Source organism: Hippichthys cyanospilos, chromosome 15 (genome assembly GCF_059441005.1).
Source record: "Hippichthys cyanospilos isolate Australia breed blue-spotted pipefish chromosome 15, RoL_Hcya_1.0, whole genome shotgun sequence".
Classification (NCBI taxonomy): Eukaryota; Metazoa; Chordata; class Actinopteri; order Syngnathiformes; family Syngnathidae; genus Hippichthys; species Hippichthys cyanospilos.
Window position 1 is genome coordinate 17,479,360 of NC_142383.1, and position 22,797 is coordinate 17,502,156.

At 40.0% G+C, this 22,797-nt stretch overlaps 1 protein-coding gene across 7 annotated transcripts in view; it reads right to left on the reverse strand.

The window, feature by feature from the left end:
• Positions 1-21,622, reverse strand: part of fnbp1b (formin binding protein 1b) — a 54,547-nt gene extending 32,925 nt beyond the window's left edge. For 5 of the 7 annotated variants that reach the window (XM_088434753.1, XM_088434752.1, XM_088434749.1 and 2 more), the window contains exons 1-4: positions 11,985-12,174; positions 3,216-3,331; positions 276-332; positions 54-201 (exon numbers count right to left, since the gene is read on the reverse strand). In XM_088434753.1, coding sequence (XP_088290879.1) covers positions 54-201; positions 276-332; positions 3,216-3,331; positions 11,985-12,116 — 453 coding nt within the window. In that variant the 5' untranslated portion in view covers positions 12,117-12,174. Of the gene's footprint in view, positions 1-53; positions 202-275; positions 333-3,215; positions 3,332-5,877; positions 6,141-11,984; positions 12,175-21,246 lie in introns of those variants that run through there. The other 2 variants (XM_088434751.1, XM_088434750.1) reach the window with 2 other exon arrangements.
• Positions 21,623-22,797: the final 1,175 nt, after the last annotated feature.

Consider the following 22,797-nt stretch of genomic DNA (forward strand, 5'->3'; position numbering starts at 1 on the left):
ACCGACAAAGCCGCTATAAAGATGTGCACAGGGTTCGTCAATAAACAACTCACCGATTTTCTCTCGGTCTTGAGATCCTGCAGGTAGCGGGAAAGCTCGGTGATGATCTGCGACGTCAAGTTCTCCGCGATCACCTCATGTTGCCCGGCGTAGTCGTTCAGCTCGTTGAGCGTCGTCAGGAAGGCCCTGCAGAACGTGTACCTAAACAAAGGCCGCACTGTTGACATTTTGTTGAAGACGGAAAACTAGGGTGCGCGTTTGCCGTTTAACCTTACTTGTTCTCCTCTTCTTCCCGAGAGTTCTTCTTCGGCTGGTACTTCTTCGATAAATTTCTGCGAGAGCAAAAAATATTGGATTTCTAAACATGTTTATTTATTAATGTGACGGTGTCGCTTTTCAAAGCAGTTACCAATAATGACGGGCGCTTGCCATGTTTCATTTTATAATGTTACTCAATCAATCACGTAAGTGACTGCTGTTATTATGTTTCCCCGACACAGGCCTTGCGGAGCCGTCAGAGCGCCTAGCCAGTCAATTCCGAAGAGTGTTTTCCGTCCCGGCTACGACATCTCCATCCTTCTCGTCGGGTCGTAAATCAACCCCGCCCCCAACCCGCTCTCGGAGCCCCGGGGGAGGTCAAACGCCAAGTCAGTCACCAGAACAAACATTTTCTAACGCGCCCTTGTTTTGACTCCGATTGAGCAGCGCGAGACGGAAAAACGGATGTTCTAGCACTGTCACCGATGGCAAAATTTTCGTTTTACCAGAATTGGATAGGGGCATCCCAAAACTTTCACTTTTAATACCGATATCGGAACACAGAGTGCGTACTGTCCGATAACGACAATGATCTGAAGGAAATCAGCAGTTTTCTTTTATTTTTTGTTTACTAAGCCAAGTTAGACAATACTTAATATACAAATAAATATATATAAAAATAACTCATACTATTTTTATTTTGGGGGGAGGGGCTGATACAGGAATCAATTTCAAATCGAGACATCTTTAATGGTCATACGACCTACTAGAAGTTATACATTTATGAGAGGAAAATCACAACTAAAGCAGTGAAAAAAATAATTAACAAATCTAAAACTACTTTAATAATCGAGTATCGTTAAGTGCCCAAATTTAGGACACATCTGTGTGTAGGACACACCCTTGATTTTAGAGTCATATTTGGTGCACTCTTATTTGAGTCAGGTGGAGAACTCATAACTTTTACATGATTATATTCCTGCGTGTGAACAAGGTCTGCCGTGGGTTCAGTTTGCTTGCTTCTTATTTGAAATAATGCCGTCACACTGGCTGCAAACAGCCAAATGACTTCTGCCCTTTAGTGCGTCACATTAGTCACATTATTTTATTTGGATAAAATCACTATTTTACGAGAATAGAAGAGAGCGACTGGCGACTAATCCAGCCAATCTGGCGCACTTGTAACCCTAATGAGGATTAAGTGCTCTCGAAAATGGACAATGGAATTTCCTCTTAATTGCGTCGGAAGGGAAAATATACATCAGTAGTAATAGGGAAGCGAGGTGTCCTCCATCTTGCTTAATCTGCCCTTATCCCCGATGCCTCTCTTGCACTGTTGCTAGGCAGATTTTACTCCTCCCCCTGCCCTCCTTGTCTAATTTTAGCACCCAGGTCGCCATTCAGTCATTCCGGGCCGGTCGTCACGTGCCAAGATTGTTTGGGTTCTCTCGCCTATTTCGCGTGCTTAAAGAAAAACTCGATAGAAAGGTAATCGTCCTTATTGTCACCACGCCACCGTGTTTTATGTTGGACGGGAATTTGGGGGGGGAGGGGTGGATGAAGCTTTAACGTATGGCCTGGACCGGAGCATTGTGCATGTTTACACCATTGCAACTGGAAGAGGATTAGATGTGGATTAGTGCAGCGTGTGTGGTTGCTATGGGAGGGGACAGACACACTGCAGGTGGTGGACATTTGAGGTGATGCCATCGTCTTTTAAAATTGTCACAATAAATCTGTCATTCCAGCAGAGTAAAATCATCTTTTTGACAGAAATTGAGGTATCATTTTAAAAGCATACAACACAATCAACTCTCCCAGAATCGCATTTGAACAAAACCGTAATTATATAATGATAACGGTCTACTAGAACAAATTTTTAACGAAATACAATCAAAACTGTAAGAATTGTGTTGTTTTATCAAACTATATCTGTATCTGTTCAGGCTAGCGCCTTTGTTGTACACAATAAAAATCATGAAAATAAAATGGGAATAAAACAATTTTAGATTCACAAAAATGTACATTTGGTAGAACATACAGCTGAGCAATTAAAATGGATTAATTTGTCATTTTAAAAATTTGGAATTGAGGTTTTGTACAAGTGGGATGCTTTGAAGTGATTTATTAACTACTGAATTGTGGCATTAAAGCAAATTATCCATGCAGGTAGATTTATTTTCACAGCGACATTTTTTGCATTAACTATGAAGAAATATTTTAAAACTGATTTATAATCAATACACATTATTATAAATCAAACTTAAATAAATGTTTGTTGGGTAATTCTCCTTTGTAGTGTGAGCACATGCAGTAGGCCCATTAGCTACAAAGTGTTTGTTGCTATGGAAATACCCTGGTATTGGCTAAACTGTCAAAAAAAAAAACGAGGGGGGGGTAAAGCATATTGCCAGTTCTCTTTAAAGATGACTAATGGTGTGTGTGTCGGGGTGTGTAATCCCTCGCTATGTCGGGCTGCTCATACACTCATCGCCTCATGGGGGGGTGGGGGGTGGGGGTGTACTTTTGGTTGGAGGAACGCAAATCTGGGTCAGACCTAGGGGGGCACATATGACGCTGATACCTACATGTTGCCATGGAAATACACAAGCCCCGCCCTCGCAACTTCCACTTCACACACACACACACAGACTTGACTTTCTCTCACTTGAAGCAGAAGTCAGCAACATATTAACATTTTTGGTACACGCCATGCAACTGATATCAGCATCAGCCATTCTTTTGAAGCAGGTATTACAAATTAGAAGAATAGAAAATTGCATTCAATTAGAAAAATTCCATCTTGGAATATTGTTTTTTTTTTAGGGACTGCGTTGTATTAGCAGTATCGAGTACTTGGTATCGGTATGAAAAAAAATGGTATTGGATATCCCAATCTGCCATGATGTGTCTGTTCCCTTTACAGCTCGGCATTGTAACATGTTAGAATTACTCACCTAATTTGTTTTGCATAGTTGGCTTCGATTTCGGACCTCTCCTTGACAAATTTGGCGTACCTCTCCAGAAACTCGATCCCCCACTGCGTGTGCTTCTCCAAGTTGTCAAATTGATCCTGCAGAAAAAGATGGAGTGCTCATTAATGGCAGTCACTTCGCAGCGTCTTTTGATGAACTGAAAAGGGATAACTGCATTGAAATGTATTTGTCTGAAAAAGCTAAGAAACAGCAACATGCTAAGCTAGCATTAGCATGTGATTATTATTGTTTGCCATTTCTTGCGGCAAATTACAAATCTTCTTAATCGGCAATGATTTTCCACTTGTAACGGGGAAAAAATCAAGCATGGAATAATGAAAATCCCCCTTTAAAGCGAAGGCACAACATCTAAGCTAATGTTAGCATGTAAGTTTTGTTTTTGTCATTTCAAGCCATAATCCTCTTAATGAACATCTGCAAAGAAAAAAAAAATCAGCAAAGTGGAGATAATGGAGTATAACAGAAGGTTTCGGTGCTATGGCACAGAAACAAGCTATGCTAACATTAGCAAACGTGTTTGTTTTTGTCATTTCCAACCACGAATCACAAATCTGCGCCACCGATGAGCAACCAACCAGAAAAGCCTTTCCACATGTACCACGTGAAAATGCAAAGAGTGGAAAAGGCATAGCAACAGGCGACGCTAACGATAGCAAGTGTGTTTCTTTTTGCCATACACGGTTCCACAACTGTGAATGACAACCAGTAAATTATCAAGATAAACGGAGATTAATAATTCGAGAACTTCTAAAGCTAAAGCATGGCGGCTTATTCATTGGGCGAGCAGATTTCTGGCTAAAAACAAAAAACAAAACAAAACATGCAAGGTGCAGTAGCGTTAGCTTAATTTGAATACTGCTGTATCAGCGCAATCCACTCAACTTTACACGGCGAAATATGTCAAAAATAGGCATGCTAATGTTAGCATAGCTTGTTGCTTTGCCTAATCTCTGGATACTCTACATTCTTTACTTTGCTTTAAGTTTCCCACGGTGCTCGTGGAAACCCCGTGCTAAAGACGATCAAATCGACCGGTGTACTCACAATATTGTCGCTATATTTTTGATGAGACAAACATACTAGATTGGCATCACTCTGGCAGCTTCCCATCCTGTCATCTAGAATATTTGAAGCGTCCGCTCAATACATTCATGAGCCCAGCCTGCGGGCGACATGACTGACTGCTGCATCTCTGCGGGAAAGTGTGTTATTGTGACACAGGAAGTAGCTGCGGTGGAGGACATTGTGTGAGCGTTTGCACACATCTTCCGAATCGCCAGAGCTGCCTTAAAAATGGCGGAAATTCTCATTCAGAATGGAGGAGCGTTTGATCAAAATGTCTCCAAAAACATTGATTGTCGTTTTATGTTTTTCCGAAATGTAATGAATAAGTGAAATGCAGCGAGCTCCCATGTTCAGAAGCATCTCTTATAATGTTCATGTTACATTAATCATTCGTTTTAAATTGATCTTTTATTGGCTGGCAGAGATGGGAAATCCGGGTCCAGAAAGTAAAATCCCTGCCACGGTTTGGCTTTAGCCACAGGTGCTTATATCAACTTGCAGTCAAATGAGCTTGTTAACGTATCTGTTAAGTGAAAGCACATGTGGCTAAAGCCAAACTGTGGCAGGGTTTTATACTTTCTGGTCCTGATTTTCCCATCTCTGCTGGCTAGCATTTAAAAAAAAAAATCATAAAAATGCCAAATATCGCCACTGATAATTGCTTTAAGCTTCCTTTGAGTGTGTTTTTTTTTACTTTTTTGGGGGGGCGAGGTTGTGAGTGAATTTTTACTCTTATGTTAGCTTGTCATGCTAGCCACTGTGATTTATTGAACTGTAATAGAGATGCTACCATGCTAGCACTATCTAAGTGCCCATGCATTTTCCATACCACTTATCTGACTACGTTTGTGTGAGCTGGACGTCAGAGTAAGATTCGGAATGCAACCTAGACTGGATGCCAATTAGAGGCCACATATGGACAAACAAGCAAGTCACGCTAAAATGAACGCCTATGGACAATAAGGATTTATGAGCTTTGAAATTCCATCGCCAAGCACAGCAAAAGCTTTATAAAGGGCCACAATATTGCATGCTAAAGGACGTAATGGACTTCAACCGTTGAAAACCTCAGAGGGTGGGGGAACAATAACAGTGCCTTGAGTGAGGAGGAGAGTTTCCGGCCGGCATTGTTTGCTAGCTTCAATGGGCAATCACTCATCAACGACTCACTCGGCAGAACAGATAAGTGGCAAAAAAAAGTCCAATCATTTGAACAGTGGTACTCAAACTGGGGTCATGCATGGAAGTGCAAAAAAAAGTGCAATAAATTGGCAAAGCAGTTCGCTGGTCTGGTTGGTCATTTTAAATAGTCACTAAAATGCAAAAAGAAAATCTAAATTTGGGTGGAGAGTTGTGTTGGTCATAAGACAACTGGACTATATATAAAAAATGGTGATTATGATACAACAGTCCACATGGTAATTATGTTTAATGTCCATAATGAGATGGACCCTAAGAATCCAAATCTCTTTCTAAGGAGTCCCCGAATCTAAAGTTTGCCAAACAAGAAAAAAAAACAAATAAATTGCAATCATCAACCACTCAAAAGTGACGTTACCCTCTTTTGCAACGGCACCATCGTATCCCACTTTGCTCCGGAAAACATCCAAACGTCAGGTTATCCCAAAACGACGCCCGTCCACAAAAACATATCCGAGCAGCAGCTGGGAATCGCGCCCGCCGCCGCCCGCGAGATAATGCGTAATTCCCGGCGGTCGGGTGGAGAAATCCGGTAGAGACTCCGCTTTCCGACTCAGTATGAAATATGAAGCGGCCCGCGGCGTTTAGCGCTCCATCGGGCGTAAGGTGCAACGGGCGGGATGGCGGAGGAGGACAGCGAGGGAATGAAACAGAAGAAGGGAGTTTGAGAGGTAGAAACGGAGGAAGGGAGGGAGGGAAGAGGGATGGGGCGGGATTACACAGGAAAGGGATTACAATTGAGGGGGGAGCGTTGGCCTTGAACCTCCCAAACCCGCAGGCCTTCGCTGGACTGACGTTCAAACCAAAACAATAACATTGGAGGCCTCCATTTGACTCCTTCAAAGGTATTACCTTTGCTTTATATGTATAACTTGAAGGTTTGTTATGAACACTGCAAAATAGCAGTCAATGTTAGCGCAAACCCGAAATATGCAAATGTACATGGCTCCACCCCCCCACAAAAAATAACATAAAAAGCTTATTAGAGGAGCTAAACTAGATTAAAGAGTTTTATTGTCATATACATAGTGACACTACACAATGAAATTTCTATACTTTAAAAGAACAACTTCAAATTCATACCTTTTTTAATAGTGTACTAAAAGGAAAAAGTATGACATTGCCATTCATCATAAAATATTAACATTACTATTAATCATAAAACATTTCAAGTTGTTCATTTATTGACAAAAGCTCTGCTCATTTTTATACGTTATATTACAAAATCATCTCACCGGCCGGATCAAACCCGTTTGTGGGCCAGTATCGTCCCGCGGGCCGTATGTTTGACAACCCTGCTATACAGAATTCTGTTAAAAAAAAAAAAAAAGATCAGAAAACTACATGTTCTTTATACAATTCAAATGAACTGCCAACGAACTGTTTGACCTTTTAGTCTGTTGTGTAAAATTCGGACACTCTTTTATTCCCAGAAAGCAGTGCGGCTCATTCAATGGCATCAGTAATCAAAACAGAGGCCGACACCAGTGTCCGTCACCACCTTGTGGCCATTTTATGTTTTGAAACAAGAAATTCGAAATAAGTACAAAATCATTAGCAATCATAAAACATCAACGTTACTATTAATCGTAAAACATCTCAATTTTTTAAATTATTTCAAAAATTATGCTCATTTTTATACTTTATGTAACTAAATCCTCTCGTGGGCCGGAACGAACCCATTTGGGGGCCAGAACCGGCCCGCGGGCTGTATGTTTGACACCCCTGATTTGGCCCCTTCTTTAACCAAGCATGTGGCAAATATTTGAAGAAAATATCAATAAGTCTCTAGCAATGAATGTCAAACTTTAAAAAAAAAAAGTAAAAATACATATTTGAGTTAAAAAAAAAAAGTTAGAGTAGTTCTCCGCTTGTTATTTCAGGACACAGCCGCCGCTCCCCATGATGAGCGCGCTATTGTGGAAGCCCATGAGCAAAAACAAATAGAAGTGCGGGGCTAAACATTTTTTTATTATTCGGGAAATGGAAAGAGTTCACGCGAGGGGGGGGGCCGACAAAAGGAGCCCCGAGCTAAATATAAGTACAGAAAGCCCATGTGACAGAAAGCAAACAAACACGCCGCTTGTTGTAGGCTCAGCCTGCTGACCCGCAGCCCTTCCCGACCGGTGACCGGGATTACGGATGGTCCCAATGCACCGTTTTTTTTTTTTTTTATTTTTTTTTTTTATGACAGTCAAATTTTTGCTGCGATGGGACAACAGCAGTGGTAATTGGAAAAAGGAGAAAAATCAATATCGGATTCAAGACACAGGAAGGAGTGAGGCAGGGAGAGAAAAGCAGCTGAGAGTCAAAGTATGCTTTTCATAAGTTTATAATTATGCTTTTATGAAGTTTATGAGGCTAATTCAAAGCCAAATAAGGTTGCTTCTCGGTCAACTGTAGTAATGTTGCTCATTGTGGGTCTGCCATTTTTATGACCTCTGCACAGTGGATTTAAGGATTATGTGTCATTTTCAAGGCTTATTTTCGGATTGAAGAATTTTTGAATATCTGCAGGCGCCCGGAATAAATACTTTGATCATTTAATCAAACATAATACAAGGATGGATTCCTCCCACAAAAAAATTGAGCCCAAAAACGAACAAGGCCTTTGAACACCCCAAATTTGATATTATTGTCTCAATATTGTTTTCAATATTAAAAAGAGCCCCATTTAGAGAATTTTGGGATTCTTCCTTAATGTCACCATCTCCAAAATGTTGCAAAATGTCCTTGAGACCTGTGTAGATTAGTGGAACTTGTGCTGAGGGTTTTTTTTCCCCAAAAACTTTCTCAGGGGGCGCCACAGTTACTTATTTGCAAGTTTGAAATTTACTCTGCTTCATGCATCTTTCAGATTGCATAAGAGACAGACAGGAAACCTGTTGAGTCAACGCAAAGCAGATGTCCCGCCGGTGTCTTTGGGGTCTGTGCAGATGTTCTACCGCTGGTGGGGGGGTGGGGAACCTGAGGCCCATTGTTATGAAGACAAAGTACAGCATAAGACCTGACAATCTATTTAATGACATCGTCTACTTACAATGCTACAAAGGCGTTTACGATGACCTTTTTAACTCGTAAATATAACGGCATGATCATCATGAAAAGTAAAAACGGTCTTTGACAACGAAAATATTTGAATTGATCCAACATTAGCTTTAAAAGCTAGTTCTAGCTAAGAAGCGGAAACTAGCATCTAGCTAACTGACAAGGAAACACAAAGATTGAATTTTACGATGACCTTTTTAACTCGTAAATATAACGGCATGATCATCATAAAAAGTAAAAAGGGTCTTTGACGACGAAAATATTTGAATTGATCCAACATTAGCTTTAAAAGCTAGTTTCTAGCTAAGAAGCGGAAACTAGCATCTAGCTAACTGACAAGGAAACACAAAGATTGAATTTTACGATGACCTTTTTAACTCGTAAATATAACGGCATGATCATCATGAAAAGTAAAAACGGTCTTTGACGACGAAAATATTTGAATTGATCCAACATTAGCTTTAAAAGCTAGTTCTAGCTAAGAAGCGGAAACTAGCATCTAGCTAACTGACAAGGAAACACAAAGATTGAATTTTACGAGGACCTTTTTAACTCGTAAATATAACGGCATGATCATCATGAAAAGTAAAAACGGTCTTTGACGACGAAAATATTTGAATTGATCCAACATTAGCTTTAAAAGCTAGTTCTAGCTAAGACGCGGAAACTAGCATCTAGCTAACTGACAAGGAAACACAAAGATTGAATTTTACGATGACCTTTTTAACTCGTAAATATAACGACATGATCATCATAAAAAGTAAAAACGGTCTTTGACGACGAAAATATTTGAATTGATCCAACATTAGCTTTAAAAGCTAGTTCTAGCTAAGATGCGGAAACTAGCATCTAGCTAACTGACAAGGAAACACAAAGATTGAATTTTACGATGACCTTTCTAACTCGTAAATATAACGGCATGATCATCATGAAAAGTAAAAACGGTCTTTGACGACGAAAATATTTGAATTGATCCAACATTAGCTTTAAAAGCTAGTTCTAGCTAAGAAGCGGAAACTAGCATCTAGCTAACTGACAAGGAAACACAGAGATAGGTTTACAGCGTCCGAAAAAACACAACCAGAAAACCAAAAAAAAAAATGTTTCGATGCAATCTTGAGAAATATAAAGCACGATTCAACTGACTTCTAAATTAGAACCGATTTCACATCTTGAACCGGTTTCACGGCAGAGTCGCTGCGCATTTTGCGCTTTGCAGAGGTCATAAATCCAGTCGAGAGGGAAAAGCCCTATTCCCAAATGTGATAATAGGCCAATAATCTCCTCCAATAAAACAAATAAAGTGTGTGTAACCGGTCACATAAGTGCTTCTTCAACCAGAACACACATCAAGGCACTATGCCGCTTCTGTGCGAGCGATTCGCTGCGTCACACCCGTGGGTGTACGGCAAGCGTGGACAAATATTTGGCGGACGTGCCGAGCCCTTTCTTCCGACACACATGGCGCTTTGTCCGAGGAAGCGGGGTGGAATAATGTTCCCGTAGCCCCGAGTAACCTCATGGCAGGGAACGGGGGCCGGAGAGAAGCAGCCACTAGTGACAGAGCGAGGAGCTTAGCTGACCGGATCGGAGGAAATTGTGAAAAAAAAAATGGACCAGGTTACAATTATCAAAATAAATAGCTTAGTTGCTTATCGGCTCCTGACGGAATCGTACATAAACAGACTAGGAACAATCAGTCTTACTAGAATATGATACGGTTACCAGTTTCAGGGTATAATGTAATTTGAAAAAGTTGCTTTTTCAAACAGCAAAACCACAAGCCGATGTTTGCCCCTAAGTGAAACATCCTTATAAAGACGATGGAGAATCTCTAGCAACATGACTGAATTTTGAAAATGGGATGACGTGTTTTGGAAGAATTTTAACCTTTCGTGACGTTTTTGAGGCGCGATTTTCTATGATATCTACCGCCTTTAGAAAATCAGGACCTAAAACACCTTCAAATCCGAGTAAACCAGGATCATGTCATTATTTCTCAACGTTTTTCTCCATTTTTCTATTTCGTCTTCTACTCGGGGAACTCTGTTGGATGCTAAGTTTGCATTAAAAATATACACCAATTTTCCGGGACGTGTCCCAATTAGCGTCATGTTTCAAACGCCGACATGTGCCCTAAAAACTTGACTAAACTGGCGCAGATAGAGATTATATGACTTGAAAAGTCAAAAATCAACTTGACTGGTTTGATTAAGATATATTAACTTGAGACTTGGCTAAAACTCCTATCTCAGGTGTCTTTACTCAAATTGTTACCACCAAGTAACCGGACCGTTATCAAACTGCAAAGTAACAGCAGACGGCCACTCGTACATGTAAAATCAGAGCAGCTGTTTGCTGACCTCACCCGCGCGAATCGCCGTTTGCATGCCGCACGGTTAATTATAGCTGCAACGCCTCAGCCCGCCTGAAATGGAAGACCTCCGCCGTATGGTGTACTCCAGTAAACCAACATGAGTCACGTTGGTTAACTGGAAGCCTGGTCGACTCATCCTTATTACCGCCCCTTCCTTTCAGACTCTATCTTCAATCAATCAATCTCCAACGGTGGTTTTCAAACCGGGATCCAGAAACCGCGAACCATGACGTCCGTCTCCAAAATGATTAGCGATAAATAATCCTGTGGGATCATTTTTTTCAAAACAAATCTCCTAAAACCAATTACTTCTACCTACCATGGGTTTAGGGCCATTAAAAAATATGAAAAATCTGACATTTTTAGCACTCACTCTCATGTAGAGTTGTGCACGCGAGAGAGGCACGGTGACCTCGGAAAAGTTAAAAGAACATACCGTACCTTGGGTCAAAAGAATCGCTGCTTTTGCAACATATCACAGAGCACCGAGTCTTTGGCAATGTTGAGCTCCAAAACGTGGAAATTATTTCGCTATCAGGAACTTTTTTTCAACAGTAGTAGCAAGAGAGGTTGGAAAACTCACTAACTACACCGGTCAAACTGTTCTTGGCGAAAGATGCGACGGTTAATCGATAAATCGACAAGTAATCGAGTCAGTCGATGACGATTTTTGATAATGTTGTTTACCGAATGCTAAGAATTTTCGCTTCTCGACTGGAAAGCGGACTAGCCATTACGTTGGAAAACCATCATCAATATTTTTTCCGATTTTCTGACATGTAACAGACCATCCGAGCAGCCAAATAACAAAAATTGCAATATCAATTTAAAAAAAGATGCCTTTATGGAAAATCAAATGTATTTTTAAAACTGATTCATCAATAAGACAACAAAACGAATTTCAATGAATTTGGTTGCCCGCCAATTCCTAAACGACGTAGCATGAAAGGTTTCCTATTTAATTGTTATAATCATGAGGGAGGTCCTAGATGGTTTTCAGAGCTAAAATCTGGGCCTTTCAAACAGGTGCCCTCACTCACAGTGCTGGTCATCTTCATCTGGAGAAGAACCTGCAGGTACTCTTGATAAGGACTCAGCTTTCGCCTGTCCATCTCGGCTTTCACAGACGGGCTCTCCAGGAAAATAAAAAACTCGCTTCGTCGCCGCAACATCTCGACGCTAACGCAAGTTTATAGAGCAAAAATCTCAGGAGGTAGTCAGTCCATCTCTGGTCAGGGCCAAAAACGTATGAGGTGGAAACGAGCAGTTAGAAAATTGAAACGAGCAGTTATTAATCCGATTACGAGCTCACTTATCCAATGAGAGGCTGTTACTCTGCGGATTAATTCGGCTTGGCCTTCAAGTACACGTCGGCCATTGTTGCGGTTGAGCTGTTTTTCGCCTCTGTGCGGGACAAAGCGCTTTAATTCTTATGCAACAGATTGTTTGGAATAGGGCTATGACAATACTAAACGTGATGAAACTCCATTAGGGTTGAATAAACGTTATTCCTAAAGCACCATTCTGGGGTCAGTCTGGTCATTCGAATTGCTATTTGGAAATCGGCATTATTCTTTGAGAAATGGTTCGAAATAATGTCAGTTTTCGCACGTGCTGTCATGAATAATAAAAATAATAGTTCTGTTATGTAATCCAGGCATCAATTCTATTTTAAAGTTCTGCCTCAAAGGATTTCACGAAAATTCACCAAATTTTCATAGTGTAAACGCTAAAATCAAATGTCGCTGAAATTGTAAAATCAATTATAACGACAAAAAAATTACAATCGTTACGTCACACCATTTTCATAATGTAACTAAAGATTTTGTGACAGCTTGCTTTTTTTAATCACATAATCGATAAATTCACAGCTAAATGATTATCAAATTATTTGATCAATATTTACATACCGTTTTGATTTAAAATTGCACATATGATGGAAATTCCAGAATATTTTTAAACAATAAATATGCTCCCATTTTTGATGATCTTTGTGTTGAATCGAAACAAAACAATTGCTTTACTTTGAAAAAACAATCACTAACTTTTTTTTCTGATTACTTGACAATACGGACCAAGCCAACAAAATAATCCACATATTAATCGATTATTAAATAATCGTTAGTCGCAGCCATGCATTTTTTTTAAATACTGTTGAGAAACGTCAAAGTGTCATTTTGTGTTACTGTACACAATTCAACCAACTTTTGTCATAAAAAATGAAGCGAAACTCTAAAAGTCAGTAAATCTTGCCAGACAAATTTTAACAGCCAATTTTGCTCTTTTGTTGTCTCTTTATTTGCTGTTTTTGCAGAAGTATGTAGCGTGCGACACCACTGCCATGAGGAAGCTAATCTCATATGACTATTAATAAATACGGGACCCCGAACAGGTAAATCCGTTGCACTGGCGGTATAATTTCAAGAGGTGATTAGAGGCTAGCTAGCAAGAGTGTAATGGTTAAAGATTAGAGGCTGTAACAGTCCGTGACAGGAAGTGATTGAGTCATAGGCAACATTACTAAACAGCTTCTCCCTCTTCTGATTGGTGAGGAGGTATCATTGTCTACTTTTAGGACAAAAACAAGGATTGACGCACACATTCCTGGGGGTACGAGTACTTTAGATTCTATGTTTTTAACTGGGATTCTGCGGGTAACAGCAATTCCAATTCGATGCCGGGAAACAGGACGGTTTTCTTTTCAAACTAAGAGCAAGTTAATCGGAACATGAAGCAGCTTTTTGCTCAATTGTTTAGCGGTTCCTTTGCAAAACAGTGCATGCTTGTATTTTGTTGGTTCGTAGGGATGAACGTTGCCATTAGTGAACCAGAAATAAATCGAGTAATGTTACATGTTCTAACCTTTGGAGTTGATAAAATACACATAAAGATACCACGGGAAATGTAGATCCAATGATAGTCTTAGTAACTTTTAGGAGGTTTATAGTAGAGGTTGACAATTTTGGGGAATTCTGCAGGATAGGAGTCCACTCCCATGTAACCCTACGGTCAAACTTGACGAAATTTAAGAGCGCCGTAACATAAAAAGTCAACTTTTTGAAGCTTTTAACCACGTTCCAATATTGATTTGTCACCCTAAACAAAGTTTGAACAGTTTCCATTAGCCGCTAGCCTCGTGAGGATGAGCGCTCATGACGAGGGATGGATGCATGTTGTGCGGCCCGCCGCCATTGACCTACGTCATGAAGGGGGCAAGGCGGCCACACGTTAAGAGGCGCGCTTTTTACACGGGTTAGAAATATCGGTTCCATAAAACTCAATCAGAAATCAAATCGCGCAAATGTAATTTTTCCGCACATATTACATGACATATCTTATTCTAAACCCTTAAAGATGTACCAAACGCTTGGAGGAACGTCAAAAGATTCCAGTTACTCGCTCATCTCCCGTAGACCCGCACAATAGACTGAGAGGCAGCCCTACTTTGCTTGAATAGTCCATAAAAGCCCGTGAACAGCAGAAGCTTTTTAGATCAGATGTGGATCCGTTCATTGGCAATTTACGGGCCGTTCAAAGAGGTCTGGGCAGTATCAGCAGGTGGGCGATGACAAGGGTTGGCTGCATGAAACGTCTGACTCACAGTAGGAAACAAACCAGCTCGGGTTTCCGGGACTCTCTTGGATGACAAATGAGCGGCAGGGGAGATAGCATTTGGACTCTTGGTGGACTACGAGCTTGAAGGACACCGTGAGAATATGCAGAACAAGAGACCGTGACTGAAATCCATCCGCCCGCCCCCGAGTAAAACTAACGACGAGTAAATGTTTCCGGCAAAAAGCTTTCCCGATTCAAATATTTAATCGGCAGTCGGCTTACCTTCAGCCGCTGCTGTTTGAGGAGGCTTTCGATCTTTTCCATCTCGCCTGATCAACGATTATACGGAAGAGGACGCGCAGGCCATTCAAAGCATCAGAAGTCTACCGAAAAGAGTTCCTCACTAACTCCCGCTTTGTTGGAGAAGTGAAATTTTCAAGGTGAGTCAAAGTGAAAAGGTGAACTGTCAACGTGAAAACAGAAATGAAGCTGTTTTTTAATTGTTTTTTTTTTCCAAAACTTTTGTCGAATTGATCTGTAGCGTATGTTTGTGCAAAGCGGTTGCCTTAAAAAGACGCGATTACATTTACACTGTAAAATATGGCAAGTGTTGGCGGCAATTAGCGGAGGCTCCAACGTTAGCCGCTAGCAGCAGCGCTGGATGCTAATAGCAGCGTGACCAGCTAATGCCACTCAACTGTTTGATAAAAACTGGCGAGAGCTGGTGGATTACTTTTCAAAAATTATTTTCATTGATTCGACTAAGAGTTGCCATTCCTACTGATCACATTTTAACAAACCATCCTTAAACATCGAGCAAAAATCGCCACTGTGAATTTCATGTCACTTTGTTTTATAAACCAACTGCGGCGATATTTGTCTAAAACCGTAAGAAAAAAAATTGTCTTCTGCATTCAGGACAAAGTAAAACAAAGTAAAAATACACCAGTGTCTTGTTTGAGTTTCATCTTCGATTAAATAACAAGCTAAATAGCTTGTTATTTAATCGAATTTCAAGTAGTATAACCGAACATTAAACTATTTGATAGCTGCAGCCCTTGTACAGGAGTGAGGGATTGAAAAAAACTACAATTTTAGGATAATTCATTGTAGTTTTTTTTATCATCTACATGTTGTGCGAGATTATGACGCCGTGTCTTTCTTCTTTAAGACTTTTTTTTTTCTCATCTATGCATCCATCCATCCATTCGTCCGCCTATCCGTCCGTAGGAGCTCGGAGATCTTAAGTAGCCATTGCTAGCCAAACCACCCAAACAAGTGCACAAAAGATAAACTATCAAAAGCGAGGGATTCAATAACCGATTGTTGGACGCTTCGGTGGTTACGCAACTCAACATTCTACAAACGTGACATCACAGAAGACAAAGTTTCAAGTGGCTCTGGATTTGAAATTAAGATTTTGCAGCTGGACTCAAGTGGAAACATTCCTCCGTTTCTTTTGATACGGAGAATTGACGAGGACGCGGGACGGAGACGGCCATGATTTAGCGGTAGCCGTTCATTCGCTTCGTCCGCCTTGGTGAGCACGGTCAATAGCATCATCAGTTCTGTGTCGGTGCACCAAAGGCATTCCGCCATTTCAGGTCCATCGAGCAACCGCGTTCCCCGTTTGGGTTCTCGGTCATCTGGGCCGTGCCGTAAAAAAATACCGATCAAAAAATACCGCTCTTCTCGAGTTTTTTGTATCTGGTGTGTCCCGTATTAGTGATAGTACAATTTAGATTGCGAACAAATGATAATTCGACGAAATCCGTCCAAGATGCGACGGCAACCGCGGGGCCTCAACATTGCTTCATAAGCACGCTTGCAGGAAGTTGAGAAATTCTGCTTGACGCCGACATCACTTCCTGAAAGATGAATCCCGTTTCGTGATCACGTGGCGGTGGCCTATAAGAGTATATGGCCTATGGAGTATAATTATGATTCGATTAAATATTCAAGTGAAATTGTTGAATCAAACTCCAACCAAAAAAAACAATATATATATATATATATATATATATAATTGTTTTGTTGATTTAAAAAATATTTCTGGATTTATTTGTGCTTTCTTTTACAAAATTATGTGTTTTTTTTGGCAGCTTGTCCCCATATAAATTCCTTCAAAATTGGAGCAGATGCAGCATATCAAAATGCAATTGTTAAAAAAAATAAATAACTTCCTTCAAAATTGGAGCATATTCAGCATATCAAAATGCAATTGTTAAAAAAAAAAGTAAAAAAAAAAGTCAAATTAAATGTATAACTGAGGTAAAATTTTAGAATTGACATGGTGATTGAGTTTCATTTTTTTGTCCCTCAAAAATGAAAATATGGTACTCGAATTGAGAACTCGTTTTGGACGTTGAAGCATCCATTTTCGGACCATCTTTTAACCTTAAAAATTGTGAAAAAAATATCAGTATAAATAAGCACCTGGTAGTGAATGTTGAGCTACGGCAATCGTGAGCAAATTCTCATCCGTCTTTCCGTTAGCGAGGCATTCAAGTGAGTGAGTCAACACATTTAAGTGTGATGAATACGAAATGAGGAGGGAGGGGCCTACTTTTTCCAACGCCACCGTATTGCATATTATATATCATCAGTTACGCAATTGCACTTGCGCAGCGACCGCAACATCCTGGCCACGCGCTGCAGGAAGCTGCGGTCGGCGCCATTACGTTTCTGTGTTGCTGTTTATTCTTCTTTAAACCGACAAGATGAAATAAACTTCGCAATTCATTGTAAAAACAACTGTAAATAGATTTTTGAAAAGAAAAAAACAACTAAAGATAAATGAAGTAACTTCCTTTTAAGTCCCCAATATATGCAAAGTAGAATATTTCCATTAATTGCATGAAATGAATGGAAATATTCGATTATTTTACCATTCCTTCATAAAATACATATTTTAGAACACATCATAATATAGGGCCCGCCTCTGTCTCCACTATGACGCACCGCATCCACTTTCAACACTTGAAAACATGCCAGCTACCGGAATGTGATAGACACTAGGCTCCGCCTCTCCGATTTCAAAATTCCTTAGAATTAAGTTGTTAGCGCAAATGGGTCAGAAGTTATGACGATTTGAAACACATCTTGCTGGCCTTCTTCAACTTCTTAGTGGGCCATATCCAGCCCACGGGCCGTATGTTTGACACCTATGCTTTAGAAAACTAATTACCCAAAGTATTCGATCGACACTACTTATTAGCCAAAGTCATTTCTTTAGATAACCAAGTATGAGAGTAATTGATTACTTTCATAGTTAATGATCTAAAGTAATTGATTAGTTTAGCCTTTAAAGTAATTAATTAGTCTCTAAAGTAATCAAAACTTTCAGGACTTTAAAAAAAAAAAAATGTCTTAGGGATTGAATGAGTTAGTTGGGGCCCATTTGTTTGTCACTATTGATATATTTTTTTGCTCCTCTAGATGGCGCACTTGGTTTAGCGCTTGTGTAGTATTTTGACCATTTTTTGGTATTTTCTTCCAAATCACCCAAATGGATGGCACACTCCTGATAGTGTGATAAATAAATGGTCGTGACATGTCGGGTGAAATTTCAGCTTCCTAGTGTCTTCTTTCTATTCTTTCCCTTTGATATGAAATGCGTTTGATGTCAAGATTAAAGGATAAAATATCGCACAGGGATTAAAGCGATTTTTTTTTGGGGGGGGGGACTTTTAGTGCTAGTGGTATCGCTATTTGGTATCTGTATCGGTGAATATTCAATCATTCAGTACTGTTATCAATCACACCTTCCTATCTGTTACTGAGCCACTATGTAAAAAAAACTACCAGTTTCTTCAAGTTATTTCGATGTGAGATGTCGTAGCGCTTTGATCAAGCCGTTCTGATTTACGCATTTTCATATTAAACCCGATGCGACGTTTTTATGACATTTTATAGAGGGGAGCTGGACAAATACAAGCGAGGCTTCCCGCTGGCTCGCAAGACATCTCCGTGTAGCGACTTGCAAGCATGTGCCAGGAAGTCAACGGCGGGAAGGCCGCAATCCGCCACCGTTTATTATCATAAAAATAGCTTTGACTCGCCGGGTCGTCGCGTCATGACTAAAAACAGGCCTAAAAGCGGTTAATGGACGGCTTTGAATGTGACGCGAGATGACGGGAATGTATTGCGAGGCTTTACGATACGTCCGATGCACACCTGCAGAAACCCTGACACCATCTGGAGTGCTACAATGGCGTGTCAACGCTCGATAATTCCTTATTAGATGACCGACGACGCGGTGCAGGAAGGTCGCAAACAACAGTGGAACAAGCGGCAGCAAGTTGGTGATTTAAGGAGTGTATGCAATTTGGAATCGTAATCCGTTTTATCTATCTTCGCTCTGAAAAAGAAAAACACGTAGTTAGTTGCTTGTCAGCAAGAAGTCAAGAGCGCTAGTTTTGTTTCAAAGAAGCAGCTTGGACGCTACATATTTCCTTGGCGCCAAGATGCCAAAAGATGGCAGAAAAACAAGACTTAAAATGGCCCCGACATGCCTCAGTAAGATCCTCAGCCCACTTTGACATAGTTCAGTAGCACCAAAATGCCACAAGATGGTGACAAAGTGCCACTTGTGACTATGTGAAGATCCTCAACTCACTTTGACATAGTTCAGTGGCCCCAGATGGCAGCAAAGCACTGCTTAAGACTATATGAAGATTCTCAACTTACTGACATTGTTCACTAGCAACAAGATACCAAAAGATGGTGGCAAAACGCTATTTGTGGCCAAATGAAGATCCTCAACTTACTTTGACATAGTTCAGTGGCCCCGAGTTGCCACAAAATGTCTGCAAAGCATTGCTTTATACTATATAAAGATCCTCAACTTACTTCCACATAGTTCAGAAGCACCACGATACAACAAGATGGAGGCAAACTACTACTCGTGTCTAAATGAAGATCCTCAACTCACTTTGACATAGTTCAGTGGCCCCAAGATGCAACAAGATGACAGCAAAGCAGTGCTTTAGACTATATGAAGTACTTAAGATTATATGCAAACCTGGTAGCCCACCACTAGGTTAGGGCCCTACATTTATGTACAATGTACATACACATAAGCGCAAAAGTAGAGACACTTGAAAAAAATGTATTTTACGTTTCAGATTTGCCATATTTGTTGTTTCAGTAAGCCTATTTAAAAAAAAAAAAAAACATCAAAGAGCCTCTTTGGTGTCCTTAGACCTAGATCAATGCCAGTACTCAACTCTTGAGTACCCGATACCAAGCATTGATACTTGTGATGTTACTTTTGATACCTTAAATTTCCCCCAAAAAGTAACATAACTTTAAAGAAAGACCTATATATTACAATAATGCATTTCCCTTTAATGGGAATTTTCTTATTTTTCTATGTAACAGTGGACAATACTAGTATTGCCTTTTATCGCAATACCAGCCTTTCATTGTTTTGAAGTTGATGGAATGGTGTCATTTTCTTTCATGTTTGTAAATGTTGCAGAATGAATATTGCACCTAAGTTTGATTTAAAATCATATCAAACGCAGTCATCTGCAAGAAAAAGGAACATTTCTAAAATGTTTGTTTTGCTCTAATTAGGAGGCCTTATTTGACAACATTTTGCGTGTGCAACATTGCTTAAAAACTGACAATCGTAAAATGACTAACATTAACACCGAACTGCAATTGATGGGAGAAAAAATATATGCAACAGCTTCTGTCAAATTGTCAATAACCTTGTATGCCAACTTGTAGCATGACGTTGGTACTGAGCAAGACTGGCGTGCACGACTTATGACGTAATGCACTCCTCTACTCCCATTTGCTTGACATTTAGCCGGGACGTCGCTTGACTTTTTTCCACTTCATTAACTTGAACCTTGAAAGCTAAAAATCGCCACTTTATAACTCCCATCGATTCCATTATGTCAATGCGGTGATTCGGATTGCCACGGGATTCTATGTTAACCACTCCATGCACCGCTTTATTTATTTATTTATTTATTTATTTATTTATTTATTTATTTATTTAGATAGATAGATAGATAGATAGATAGATAGATAGATAGATAGATAGATAGATAGATAGATAGATAGATAGATAGAGCTAACAGCCTGTTAATACTCGATCTTGATACTGTTAATACTCAATCTTGAGATAGATAGATAGATAGATAGATAGATAGATAGATAGATAGATAGATAGATAGATAGATAGATAGATAGATAGAGCTAACAGCCTGTTAATACTCGATCTTGATACTGTTAATACTCGATCTTGAGATAGATAGATAGATAGATAGATAGATAGATAGATAGATAGATAGATAGATAGATAGATAGATAGATAGATAGATAGATAGGTAGATAGATAGATAGATAGATAGATAGATAGATAGATAGATAGATAGATAGATAGATAGAGTATAGGGTGACTGCATGATAGTTGTTATTGTTTTATGATGAAAAGGGGGAGTGTACACCCTAACTAACGTGTTGGGTCGAAATGGACGCCAAACGACAATGACGACGACTGAACGAAAATGATGACATCAAACATAAAAGAGAGGCGATGAAAAAAAAAAAAACGATCAAAGGCAGCTAGCTATGCTAAACCAAATTAGCTTGGTTGCGTTTGACAGGCTAGCCAGGCTAATGTTTTTTTTTACGTTTATTTCCAGGTTCAAAATGGAGCACTCCGTTGGGGGAAACACAAGAATTATTTTAAATGTGACGATATGCTATTATTATAACAGCAAGACTTACCCATAGCTCTGAGCCCCAGCTCATGGTTTCGGGACGATGTCCTCGGAATTAATCCACGACGTGACTGCTTGTTGTTATCGTTATGGTGATGATGACGATAATCGATGTGAGAGAGGGAGCACCATAAAAATCCTTGTTTTTTTTTTTTTTTTTGCTCGCTGTTTCGTTCAGCGTCTCATTTTGAGCTCGCGGATGGATCCTCGTTCAATGCAGCGCTCGCGCGCGCTCCCGCCTCGACTCAATGACAGCTGCTCTGGTGGTGCGCGTGCACGATGGAGAACCGCAACCGAGTCGGGGGCGGGGGGGTCCCACTGGGGGGCTTCCTTTAGTTGTCCTTTTTGAGCAAATAATACAAGTGCAAAGTCTCCTCGCAGATGTTTTCACGTGAAGTGAGGCTTGAAAGGAAAGCGGGAGGGATTGTGGGGGTGCAGTGGGTGGGAGGAGCCCCCCAAGAACACGCCCACCCAGCAGCCAAGGCAGATGTTTCATTGAATGACACCCCCCAGTGGGCTTAACAACTACTTCCCCCCCATCCTTTTCTTTTTATGGCCTCACGCTTTTCAAGAAAACACTTGACTGGTATGCACCGAAATGTGCGCATATAGTACGTGTATGAAAAGTCTGCGCACCCCTCTCCAAATGATAATCCAGATAAATTATTGCGTTTTTATTCAACCTTAATATGACCTTTAACTTGTACAACGGATAAGTATAAAATAAACAACAGGAAAAAATATGGTTGCACGAGTATGCTTCTGATTTTTTAGAAGGTTTTTTTTTATGACATTTCTATGTTATAAACTAATCCAAAATTGTTAAACTCGTTTTTGATAGTCTCGTCAACACGATAAAGACCTTAATCCTCTTCAGTTTGTTCTTATGGGTCCTCCAAAACATGCAAGCGAGGCTCAAATAAAGACTACTTTGTCTTTGATCTTTTGACAAAAAGTGTGTTGAACCTTGTCTTTAAACGTACAATTTGGGTGTTGGTGATTTGTCTTTTGTTTCCAAAACTTGGCTGGAGACGCAATTGCCATTGATATTTATGGGAAATGGGTGACCCGCAACATCTGTAAAATTTCACTCAAGTAGATAAAGAAATAAAGATTTTTACAACGTGAGAGGCATCATGGGTCTGCTCAGCAAATCAGAATTGTTGGAACAACACTGCCGCCCAGTGGAAAAAAATTTAAATAATCCACTACTCGGCTTTAACCTGTTCAAAAATTAGCTTTTGATGTTTATAAAAACATAATGGATACATAATTTTTAAAAGTCATGGAATTATGAATAAAAAAAAACATTTCGGTGTGCTTTAAGGGATTTTGTTAAATCCAGGTTCAACTTTCGCCGTTTGAACTTGACTGGTGACTTCCTACCAGGGTGTGCACATTTATGCAAACACATTATCTCACTTTTTTATTTTTTTTTACCTCTTTGTGGGGAACGTTTTCAATTGAGTTATACAGGCTATAAAAGTCACACCAACAGTGGCCATTTTCAAACATATCACACAACCTTATATATTGGGTGTGTAGACTTTTTACATAA